Genomic DNA, 12,504 nt, shown 5'->3' with positions numbered 1-12,504 from the left:
CGGAGACTTGTCATCAAGAAATGTATTTGTTCCATTTACTGTGATTTCCTGCAAGGCACTGGTCTTACCCCAGTGCTTTGGGAATTTTGTGCTGCAGTGTAGCCTTGGGTCAAATGAATGTTAATTTTCTTCTTCTGTTCTTCATGTTATTGCTATAGTGTGTTGAGGAAAAGAGATGGATCCAGGATATATGGACCACTTTCTCAGGAGCAAAGACTTGGCAAATCCTGTTCTTAGTCTCCTCACTGCAAGCAGTGAATCTATGCTTTTATAATATCCTCTCTGAATCTATATGTGTGCTTAGTCTGTGTACAAACAAAACATCTGTGAATCTGGGAGGACAAGCTTGGCATCATAGACAACCTACAGCTGAGCATTTTCAGACCACGATTTTTGTGTTTCTGTATGTTGGAGAGGAACTTCCCTGTTGATTACTGGATGCTTTCACAGATTCAGTGATTTCAGATATATTTTGTGGGACTGAAGCTTTCTTAGGCACTTGGATCTCTCTTAGTTGAGCCTGTCTGTAGGGTCTCTGTACCCCGAACAGTGGTTTTCTTTCCTCAACTTTGTCTTTTGGCCTAAAAAATTTCCTGTTTTTCCCAAAACCCGTCTTGGCCAAGCTTACATGAAAAGACATGTTTAAAAACAAAATGGAACAACTAAAGGAGTATGTTATTTACAATAATCCTTTTATTTTTGTGTGGTATCTTGGGTAAAGGATTTCCTTGAATTACCTGGTCTGTTTTCTTGCTCAATATTTGTATTGTTTTTCTGAGAGAAATGAAGGTGAAAATAATTTGAATTGCACCCTCGGGCAGGTAGCAATTCAGTTCTTTTCATGAAGAGAGTGTAAAGGGGGACTGTTCTCCACTTAATTAGTTTTGTGAGAGTGATGTATAAGGCAAGGTCAGTGCTAAAGGAAGAAAGGGCTGGCATGGATTGAACGCTGCTTACGTTGTTTGAATAATTAGAGCATCACTCTGAGCTGGGAGGGAGCAGAGGGACAGAAATGAAGCAGGAAGAAGAGATATGCCTGAAATAGCAGTTGAATTGTGATTGGTCTGGGTTGCATTACACGTACACTGTTCAAGATTAACTAAATCTGAACTGGTGGTGGTTCACTACCTTTGATACTGTGGTTGTGGTTGTAAGTGAAATGAAGATGTATTTATAGAGATCACTCTGTTCTGTGGCCTAGGTAATCTCTAGATGCTTTTCATCTGAGGTTGACATAATTGATATAAGGCCCCGCTTGTTGCTTTAAGAATAAATTGTTTAACAGGTGCTTGATATTTTTGATACCTGTCCTTTTAGTTATCACCCAATTTAGGATGTGTTAGCGGGATCAGGTCAGAGATATGCATCATGTAATTCTCATCTGACCGGAGTGGTCCATAGGCATTTGCTGGCTTTTGTAATGTGACGACTTCATCTCTGTTCATCACTCTTGGATGCCAGCACAGGGGTTCCAGACAGTGCTGTACTTCTCTGGTGGACTTCCCTCTGCCTGTTTGTGTAAGCTGTAACAACTGAGACTGGCATCCCGGAGGTGGGATTTCATCAGCAGTAGTAGCATTACCCATCTGATTGTTCTGCTAATCTTCTCCCTCCTCCATCCCCTTAAAACACACTTTGCCAAGAGAGAAAGTGCTGATGTGGTGGGTTGACCTTGGTCACCCAGCACTCTCTTGCTCACACTCCTCAACAGGACAGGGGGAAAAAATGAGACAGAAAAGCTCATGAACTGAGATGATAAAGATGGGGAGATCACTTACTAATTACCATCATGGGCAAAACAACATTGATTTGGGAAAAACTGATGATTAAAATAGAGTTGGATGGTGAGAAATAAAGACAAAAACTTGGATATCTTTCCCACTCCTCCTGCTTTTCCCGAGGGTCATCTTTACTTCTCTATTCCAAACTCCTGCTCCTCTGCCCTAGCACTGTGGGGAATGGGGGTGGTGGTTGGTCTGTGGAAGCTCTCCTCTGCCACTCCTTCCTCCTCACACTCTTCCCCTGCCCCAGTGTGAGCCCTTCCCATGACCTGTAGTCCTTGGGATAGACCTGCTCCAGCACAGGCTCTCCATGGGCTGTGGTTCCCTGAGGCATATTCACCTGCTCTGCTCTGGTGTCCTCCACCTGTTCCCCCTGTAGGGAGACCACAGGCCCCAGTATTTTTCTTGGTTTCCAACATGTTTTCCCAGAGGCACCACCGTTGTCGCTGCCAGGCTGGGTGAGGCTTTTGTGGAACCTTCCAGAACCGTTTGGAATGTGCTGGAACTCTTGGGGCAGCCCCTGTTCCCACCTCACAGAGGCCCCTGACGATGACACCTGGGCACCAACACACAACTCAGCTGCACAGGGATGTGGTGACAGCCAGGGCTTGTGGCTCAGCCTCAGCATCTGGTGAGGAAGGTAATGGGCTGATTGCCCTTCTCATTAGAATGGGCCAAGGAAGAGGAATTAGAAAGTTCCCTCTTCCTCCTGGAAGCAGGTAACTGTTCCTGTGTGTCAGTGGTTTCCCCAGGGACTGCAGCTCCTTGAACAGAGGAGGGGGTGATGGCCATCAGCTCTGCAATTCCAGCAGGTGCACACAGGTTTTATTCATTTAGTTGAATATAGAAGTTTAGGGGTTCTGAACCACTTTCTCCTGCCCCCTACAGCCTGTTTATTCAAATCCAGTGGTAATTAGCACTCATCTGGTTTTTTTTGACTTTTCCATTAATTTTGGGTGTGAGATCCTAGAATGGTCCAGGTTGGGAGGGAGCACTGGAGCTCATGTAGTCCAACCTTTCTGCTCAAGCAGAGTCTCCTGAGCACATTACTCAGGACTGTGTCCAAATGCCTTTTGAGTATCTCCAGGGAAGGGGAATCAGGAATCCTCAGAGATTTTCCTCTTCTGTTGTAGATGACTTTTTCCTCAAATTTTAGAAATTTCTGATTTTCCCTAAATGAAGGGAAAAAGTCCAGGACATTCTTTTTTCTTGCATAAAATAAGAAAGATACAATGTAAAGAAAGTATGAAAGAACCAGAAAGGAAAGCTAACAGGAGAGGGGCAGGGAAGAGAGCCAATAGAAGGGAGTGATGTAGAATGAGCTCCAGGTAACCCACAGCACCTCATCAGTTCACACCCAGCCTTGCACGCTTTTAACCTGCCCAGCAGACACATGGAGAGAGAGATTTCTTCTGATTTTGGGTTTTCAGGCATTTTTTCAGGAGTTATCAAAAAGATGGTAGGTACCTTTTTTTCTTTTTTCCCCACGTGCATCTCTAAGTAGTTCACTGGTACTGGCCACAATGTTCAAGTATCTTAGGCTGGATTTACTTCCATACATTTTCAATGTGCTGTCAAATTGCTTACACAGAAACATTTTTGCTTTGGATTTTACATCTGCTGTGAAGTTCTGTGCAGCTATCTTTTATGTTCAGTGGACATAGGAATTTCTTATGTTGCTCTTATTTCTCAGTTTGCCCACCTTGTGCTACAGTGCTCCTCGAAAATGATAAATTTTTTAACTGTAATTATACACAGTGCTCTGAACTTCTGTCACTTACACTTTGTTCCTGTGAGTGCTGCAAGAGAATAAGAAACTGTGATGGTCTCAATTGACACTGCAAACCATTGTCACTTCTTGTGGGGTGCAGAGCTGGAATACCTGAACCGTGAAAGTCTTTCCTAGTGAAATAAAGATGTGGTGGCATTTCTGGGAGTTGTAATATTGGTGGGAATCACAGGCCTATGCATTTCCTGGGGGAATCATGATTTGTAATTGTTTGAGACCTTCAGGTGGTGTGGGTACTCCTTCCTACCCTCTGCTGCAGGTGTTGAAGTAGTATTTCTTCTCACTGTAAAGAGGAGAAAGGTCTCTGCAGCCATACTGATGTACAATCAGTGCAGGTTTGTCATGTGCTCTGCTTTACTTTTTCTTCTCATCTTGCATACCAGTGACTGAACGTTCAGAGCTTGCCAAGAATAGCTAACTGTTTTCAAGTGATTGGATGAGGAGAACTGGAATGACTTTCATTTGCTGCTCTTCTCCTCTTCCCCCTCTGCCCCACGTTTGCTTTCTGAGGAAAGGATGTTATTTTTTTATTTATTTCGGTAGAAGTCAATAAAAGGTGGTGAAAGTGAAATAAGTCTAAAGGGATCAAAGAGCAAGTCTGTTCTCGGTGACATAATGGGAAGGCTACAGCAGCAGGAAGTCAGCAGTCTGACTCCAGCGAGTCCCAGGAGCTGAGAAAAGATTTCTGGGATGAAGTGTGGCCTGTTTCAGATCCACTCCAGTGTCCGGATATTTCCTGGCCAGGGAGGGTGATAAAGGAATGTGTCTGTTTTAATGTTGGAGTTTGGCAGGTACCTAGCCTGTTAAGCATATAGACCTGTGTTACTTGGCCACTGGGAAGCAGCATCTTTGATTTCTTTAGCTGGAAGAGGGGTTTAGGTGTTTGTTTTGGGGTTGGGTTTTATGCTGCTTGAGTTTGTTTTTTTTTTTTCTTTTCAGAATATCAGTGGAAAAACCAGTTTTCAAGTTCTGTTCGTATAATTGTATCTTTGGGAGGAATTTCTATCACGTGATTTCTGGGGTGTTGTGAATAACAAAGATATAAACAATAGTCTTTTCATAGAGGGTGCCCAGTTGGTAGACAAAAGGAGGGAAAGCTTTGTAGATAGTAATGCAGTAACTCATATACAAGGAGAGAACAGCATGGAAGATAGGAGGAGGGTAAATTTGTACTTCTTCCTAATAGTTCATTTAAAAACAGTTGAGGTTCTTGCTAAGGATGCCTAATTTAAGTGGCAGCAATGAATGAATGTAGAGGAGAGTAGGATTGTGCAAAGCTGTGAAAATTGTCAATTATTTTCATGGCAACTTTCAATGTTTAAACATTTGAATTTGTTCCCCCACTGGACATATGCAAAACTTCTTTGAAGTTACTCAGGAAAAATAAGCACACTGGAACTATTTTAAGGGAAAAGACCTGTCAAGTCTTCCATCTGTGTCCTTGTTCCACCCTTGGTCTGAAAAGGCCTCCTGTCAAAACTGGGATGTTTTTGCAAGACTTTTGAGTATGATCAGAAAAATTACTCAGGCGCTTCTGAACAATGTTAGGAGTAGATTTTGAAAGATATAACAGTAAAGAAAAAAAAAACAACAACCAAAACCACAATTTCAAGTCAATGGTATGGAGGGTGGTAGGAAATTCTGTAGCAAGGTAGGGAGGGTTTGTGTATGTGCCTTTTGGACTGGAAGTGTCTGGTTTTATTTCACTGCACATTTGATAGTGAAGGATGAACTTCCAATTGCTTTGTGATTTGCGGAATGAATAAGAGATGCCAGGATGAGAATGGAAGGAGGGGAAAGTATGATGGAGTGACAGGAGAAAGCAAATTCCGTGAAACTTTGAACGGTAGAAAATTAGCTTTGAAAAGGCTCTGGAGAGCACAAGGAAGCTGAAAAATGTAATGGAAGAGGAGATATTATGGGCATAATTTATCACTGTTTCCGGGAGTGTAATGATAGCCTGGCTGGGTATTTTCTCACTGTGGAGTGTGGATTTGTGAAGTGCTGAGAAGAGATGGGAATATCTAAGGCAGGAAGTGATCAGTTGGAGTTTTGGGGGAACCGGGGTCCAAGGGAGAGATGAAGTTAGCAGTGATATAGAGGTGGAGATAGTGAGGCAGAAGGAGGAAAAGGAGCTCGTGGATTTGCTGCATCTCCAGGGCTTTCCATATGGGGACCAAAGATATGTGTTTGTCATCGCTGTTGGCAGGAGCTGGCAAAATCATTAGCATTTGAGATGCTGAAACTGTTGCAAATACTGAGCATATAAAGAGAAATACCTTTGCAGACCAGGTTAACTGGTTGAGTTCATTGCCTAAGGATGTTTTCTACCAGTTGGGTGTTTTTCAGATTGTCTGAAAAGCGCACAAATTGTGAAGTGGCAGGAGAGGCTGAAAATATAATCAAGAGAGGCAGAACTGGGCTTACAAGTGAAAAATAAATAGTTAAATATCTACATTGGAAATAGAAGAGGGGAGACCCAACTCTGATGTGCAATGATCTAGTCAGTCAGAGTTTAAGGATCTAAAAAAACTGGTCTGATTTTTCACCTTTTCAATTTACTAAACTGGGAGTATGTTTGTGATGCTTACTAAAATCTATATATATTTGTTCAAACACACAAAAATGAAACTTTTTGTTTATATGAAGTCTTCAAATTATGCTCTGCCTGTGCTTAAGTTTCCTGGTTTTCATTTACCATAGGAAAAAAAAATCTGTCCTGGACTAGCACCAGGTTGAGACAAGTGCTGTCCTTTAATAACTAGTCCTGTGAAAGCCCACATGTGGCACCGGTGTCAGTGAGCCTTGTGACCCCCAAAAGTGAGGTCTGGAATGACTAAATTTACTAATTATCTGGGATTTAAAGGCAAAATCTTTCTTTCACTGATAAAGCAGCTTAAAAAAATTTAGGCACTTGAGCTTCCTAATAGCATGAACAGGGTTAACTTCTATGTTAGTATTGGAAGCAAAAAATCCCCAACAGCCCTGCCTTTGGAACTCTTAGCAGTAATATCAGGCTGTAGTGTGAAAGCACACAGGTTTGACAGACTAAAACACTGCAAAAAGACTTGACAATCTGTCCTGCAAGGTGCCAAGCATTTTTTTCCTTTACCAAAAAAACTGTTAGCACTCTGGTTTGGGCCTCCTATCAGCTAATGTCATATATTCTTGTCATGTCATGTTCCCACTATCACAAATTCTTACGTTAAATGTATTTCAGAAGGAGCAATTGAGTGTGGATGAGGAAGTCTGAGTGAGTGACAAAAGGCTTATAAAAGAAATCAAGAAAACATAGCACACTTTCATCCCTCTCATTCAAATGTGTGTGAATGAGGTGTTTGTCAAGGCAGTACCTCTGTCACTAAGAAAAGATAATGCAGCACTCTTTTTTCATAAAGTTGTGAATATCATTGCTGTTAATTCATCAGCAAATTCTTACGCTCAGCGGGAAACACCCAATTCTTTTATATGTCTTGTCTTAAAGCGCTTTGGCCTTCTCAGTCAAACTGTTTTTATTACTGCTTTAAAGATTTTAAACTACTGCTGTGCATGGGACGCGTGTTTGAATAGGTACTGGTAAGAGAGTTCGATAGCTCATCTGTGTTTATTTGGGTGGCACCTTATAAGGGACAGAACCTGAACCAGTACTGTCTTGTCAGGTTAGATTGAAACATGATTTGTGCTGCTCAGTATCAGCCTTGCTGAATAATATCCTCAGTGGGAGCATGACATGCTTTGCGTTTCATAGTGCTGACCGCTGTTGTGATGAATATTTTAAATGTTTGATGTCCTTTTCGTTTTTTCTTTAGAAAAAGTGTTGGGGGTTTTTTTGTGTTCAATCAAAGTTTTGTTTTAAAAGAAGCCTGACAATTGCTAGAATAAACTCTTAACTTTTGTATTAAGGCTCGATTTTGCAGGATGGGATTTTGTGTGTAGAATAAATTGCTGTGATAGTTCCAGCAAGTTTAATAGAGACCAAAGAAGTACATAAGAGAAACAAATTCGGTTCTTGAAACCTGATCTTGCAACAGCAGAAAACGGTGTTGGTGAATAACAAGGGAGCAGAATCCTGTGTTCAGTTTGCCTCCCCAAAGATCGCCTGGAAGATGCTGCAACTGAAACAGTGTGGGATGAAGTTTTACCATGTACTGTGCTGGATGGCCTTGGAGACAGCTGCCACTTCTCAATTCCGCTGTATTATGGTAGTTTGTGCTTCAAAATTTGGATTTGAGAATTATGCTATATAATTCAGTCTCCTGCATTATCCTCATCTTTATTATTATCCTTTCTTACTTATGTTTTACCTTTATTCACAAGCATAAGGATTATTGACTGAAAGGTCTTGATGATTAATATCTTGATAAATATGGTGTGAATAGTCTTTAGAAGGTGGTGGCATCAATTTTTGACTCCATCTGTCTAATACCACCACAAAGTACGGAAATGTTAGTTTTGTGTATGTTTTCTATTCAGTATTCAGATCTGCAATGTGCTAGAGAGTGTCTCTGTGTTTTACCATGTAGAGAGAATGGCTGATGCTTTATAAATTCAAGCTAATACTACTGTGATTAGTTTAAGTTTATTGCCAGATAAACAAGATCTTTCTGTGGAGCATGACTGTATTTGTAGGCTTAATACCCTGGCTGCACTGATATGAAAAATCAGTGGGTTGGCTGATGATTAGGCCCAGCTAACATAGCATCTCAGAGCACCAGGTGGTTTGAAGCTTACAATTGAACTGGGGGATGAAACCAGATCTGCCTTTGTTTTTGAACTTTAAAATCTCACAGCAATGAAGCAGGCTGCCCTCGTCTGCTCAGCTTTATTTTCCAAGATGTAATTTATTCCTTGCTCAATGACTTGAGTAAATCAATTAAAATTCTGTGTGTGTGTAACAAGGCTTTGACGTAAGCTAATGGATCAGGACAGGCAGGCATATGAGAAAGGCATGGGGCAGATCTTAAAGCAGAAGGCCAAAACTTCATGAGCTTTCTTTTGATATGGTGTGGTGGTAGCTAAATTCCCATCTTCTGTAGTAACAGGCTTTTCTCTGAGTGCTGTGGTGTTAAACACTCATCTTTGCATGTATGCAGGTTAGGTTTTTTTCAGCCTGTCCTACAGGAAACAGGTCATGTCTTGTTCCTTTCACCTTCATCTGGAAAAGAGGTTACAGAAGGGTATGTGTGAAGGCAGTCTCAAAATGCAAAGGCTCTCAGTAGTCCATGTCTTTCAGTAGGCTAATATGGTTCACTAATTATTTCCTACACCTTGGCTAACTTTGAAAACTGGTCATTTTTCAGTTTCTCTGCCTCTGTGGGATGCCGTATGCAGCTTGAGATGACAAACATGTAAATCCCTCCTGTGCTCCTGTAAGGAGCATAAATCATAAGGACCTACTTTAGGTCTGCCTAAAGCACGGGAGAGTTCGACAAACAGGGAATGAGCACCTTGCCAGGCTTTCCTGCAAAGAAAAGGTCCTTCTTTATCCCCATAATGGGCAATTGGTGTCTTGACACATGGCTCACACAGAGTGTCTGCTGCCAGGCAGGGGAACGGCTGCTTGTGCTGCCCAAGCAAGCACATGTGCGTGAGAAGTGGCAGGAAAATCAGCATCTGTTAAGGACCCAGCCTTCCAGTTCATCACTCCATGATATTTTTAGAGTTGTAATAGTTCACTGCCCTTGCTTTTCCTCCCCAGGAAAATGATATCTTTGCTGAAGCCGCATGTGAACTATTGGGAATTGACGAGTTGTTTGTGATCCTGAATCCAAAGTGAGGGCAGGTTTCGCTTGCTGCAAGCTCTTCCCTTTCAGGCCCAGAGGAAGAGCTGATGAAAAGCAGTGTTGCCAAATCTTATTTTTAGCTTCTGTCGTATAGTGGTGGGTTTGTTACTGTTGTTTGATAATTTTTTGTTGTTGTGTTTTTGTTTTTTTGTTTGTTTGTTTGTTTGTTTTTAATTTGGACTGCTTCTGTCAGGGGTCACATTCTGTCAGAACAGCATTGTGCTGTGTTTTTTTTTCTCTTGGTATTACTTGGTGGCCCAGCCTGGACAGGTAAGTGCCCTGTGGCTGATGTATCCATGCTGTTAATGTGACTGGCACGTTGCTGTTGTTGCAAGGTGCCTTGTAAAATAAGCACATTGCCTTGGGCAAAATTAATTTCTTGGTATTGATATAGTTATTGCATTGTCTCCTCCAGCCCCTTGCAGATATTGCTGTTGTCACATTAACTACATCTTATTGTCCTCGACAGAGCCAGCTGAGGTGATTCTGTAATGTAGATGATATATAGATACTTAGAGTGTCCTTATTAGACTCATCCCATGGCTTGATGTGCCAGTTACCAATCTGGTGGAATATTTCTGTTTGGTTTAGTGTTAATAATCCCAGCCTTCCTGCTCTGCTTGGTTCGTGAGAGGACTTGCTGTCCATGAAACATCCACAGTGGTCTGTTAAAGGTGCTTTTGCCACATGCTCATTGAAAACATTTTTTCTGACAACATTTGGTTTAAACTGCTATGAAAAATATTCTTTATTGACTAAGTGTCTATGAACCTTTATTTTTTTGTTTCCTTTTAAGTTTTCTCTCATCCTCCTGGTTTTATTCTTGCCCTGAGCAAGGCTTGCTTTCAGATAGTCATGGGAAGTTGATGCAGATCCTGTGCCCATGGTGTGGACCAAGGTCTCTTGTCTTTGCTTCTGTTACTGTTAATGCCTTCCTCCATCTCCTCCAGCCCCTTCCCTCCTCATACTGACAACTGAATTGGAAACCAGCTGCAACTCTGCTCTGGCAGCATTTTTCCTGAGGTCCTAACAATTGACTAAAACTGACTCAGATCATGATTTTAATTGGTTTGATTTTTGCCACTGGGTTTAGAACAAATGAGTTATTTTAGTTCTTTTTCCTCCTTGGTCAATTTTATTAATCTGTCCATGGTTTTAAAAGCCTCAAAGACTTTGATCACAGAGAGGTAAATGTTTCAGAGTGAAGCTCCCCCTTCAATGCCGATGCACTGGTGGCATTTGGTTTCTACCAGGAAACAACACTGCCTTTTGGACCTGCAGAAAATTGCCAGTTTGAGGGAACGTGACACCTATTGATTACTGTAAGAGGTAGTTTTTCATGTAAGAGTGGAGGCATTTAAATACCATTTTTTACTTTGGTTCTAGTTGTACTACCTGCGATATTTTTCTCCTTGGACTGCTGGTCCTGCTTTTAGAACCAATGCAGGATTATTCAGTGCCCATAACCACAGAGATGAGTGATGACACGTGTTTGTGCTGTTTTGCTGTGGGATGAGAGTAGTCGTTTTGCTTTAATTTTTAATGCTTGGATTCTTTGGCAAACACCAGAGGTGTTGAAACTACTCACTCATGCAAAAAATAAATTATGCATGTGCACAGGTTTGGTGCCTGAAGGCATTTTCATGGGGTTTACCTCCAGGCATGCAGCCTAAAGAGCCTGCACTCCTTCTGCATACACATTTATGCAGTGAAAGGACAGATAACCTTCTCTAAGGGTCCATACAGGCTTTCTTTTCTTCAGTCTGTTACCACTTCCTGCCACCCCAGCTGCAGTTTACTGCTCTCTTGGTTGGGCTGATGTAACAAATTATGGATAACTTGAATACCAGTGAGAATTGTTTGAACATCTTGAATAGAACTTTTTGGATTAAAAATATGCAAGCAGCTTTGTCTTTCTGTCCATAAGCTCCTGTTGGGTGCAAACTTTGGCTCCCCTAAAGGTAGGGCTTGAATGTCCCTGCAGTTCTGGGCTGGATTTGTTGAACAGAGGTGGTTTAAGCTTGTAAGAAATTTGATCAACAGCAAAGTAAATTCAGGCACTGGTTAATTTGAAGTTTATGTCCTCCTTTCCATGAGACATATTTGTTCTATTACATTATCTTCTAATTGTATTTCTGACCAATTTCCTGCAGAGACCTATAACTGTGTGTTCTTGATACGAAAGCTGCATAATTCTCTTGAAGAAATAGTCAGTTAGTGATGTACTGAGCTCAGCTCATGCTATCTACTGTTTGCCTCCATGGCAAAACTTGCATTTTAGTAGGTGGAACAGAACTTTTCTTTATATTCTCTCCTTTATGAAGTAGATGCTTACTGGGAGGCAAATAGGTGAATTGGTTGTGATTATTTTCCCCTGCCCTGAGTTATTTAAAACCATAATTTCTCAAGAAATTTTTGTGCTAAATAAAAAAGACTAAATGGAAATAGCTATGGGCCATGCAGTTCATTATTAGAAGGCTCTTCTGAATCACAGAACCATGTCTCTTCTGAAAATACATCACTTCAAAACACAAATCCTGCTGGCTAGTGCTGGACTTTGTATTTAGAGGTGGAGGAGTCTGTGCTTTCCTGGCATGTAGAGCATCTTCTCTCACAGTCTCATCAGGAGGAGCCGCTTACGGAGGGAGTACAAGTCCTTTCCAGAAGTGGTGATAAGGCCAAAGAAGGCTCTTGACTTTTTGTGATATTAATAGGCTGAAATGGAAGATGGGAGGCCTTGACAGGGCTGGTGAGCTGGCATAAAATTCAACCTTTAAATTATGGTTTGACACCATAAAACACTGATAGCACCGAGGCTCCTGAGGCATCACAAGTAGGACCCACTCCTCCAATAAAATTGTATTTCTTTTTCCTACGTCAATATTTATACATTTTCCCCTGCCATACTCCAGGCAGCAGTGACCTAGCTTTAGGGTACTGGCTATTTATAGCAGATGGGGTTGAGAATAAAATTGGAGGATAATGTGATGTTCAGAGCAGTTCACAAATCTGTCGCTGTGGTGCACGAAATGTTGTGTTGGGGTTCCACTGTGGGTATTGGGTATGTTGGGTGGTGTTATTCACCTTCTTAATCACCAGGGATTTGGTAACTGTCAGAGGAAGGATGATGGGTGATAGTGAATGGTCCTCA

At 41.6% G+C, this 12,504-nt stretch overlaps 1 protein-coding gene and 1 long non-coding RNA gene across 8 annotated transcripts in view; one reads left to right on the top strand and one right to left on the bottom strand.

Annotated features, from left to right (window-relative positions):
• The window catches only part of FGF13 (fibroblast growth factor 13), a 313,357-nt gene that overhangs the window by 71,938 nt on the left and 228,915 nt on the right, over nt 1–12,504 (top strand). Inside the window, exon 1 of one of the 7 annotated variants that reach the window (XM_064670079.1) lies at nt 2,316–2,412. The exons of 5 other annotated variants lie outside the window; for them this stretch is intronic. In XM_064670079.1, coding sequence (XP_064526149.1) covers nt 2,331–2,412 — 82 coding nt within the window. In that variant the 5' untranslated portion in view covers nt 2,316–2,330. Of the gene's footprint in view, nt 1–2,315; nt 2,422–12,504 lie in introns of those variants that run through there. One more of the 7 variants, XM_064670078.1, reaches the window with a different exon arrangement.
• LOC135421513 (uncharacterized) lies at nt 676–2,247 on the bottom strand. The gene is made up of 2 exons (XR_010434039.1): nt 2,122–2,247; nt 676–1,538 (listed from the first exon to the last, which is right to left on the bottom strand). It is a non-coding gene; the product is annotated as an uncharacterized LOC135421513 (long non-coding RNA).

Source organism: Pseudopipra pipra, chromosome 13 (assembly GCF_036250125.1).
Source record: "Pseudopipra pipra isolate bDixPip1 chromosome 13, bDixPip1.hap1, whole genome shotgun sequence".
Classification (NCBI taxonomy): domain Eukaryota; kingdom Metazoa; phylum Chordata; class Aves; order Passeriformes; family Pipridae; genus Pseudopipra; species Pseudopipra pipra.
Note: the sequence above shows the minus strand (reverse complement) of the source record. Positions and strands in the feature narration are given on the sequence as shown.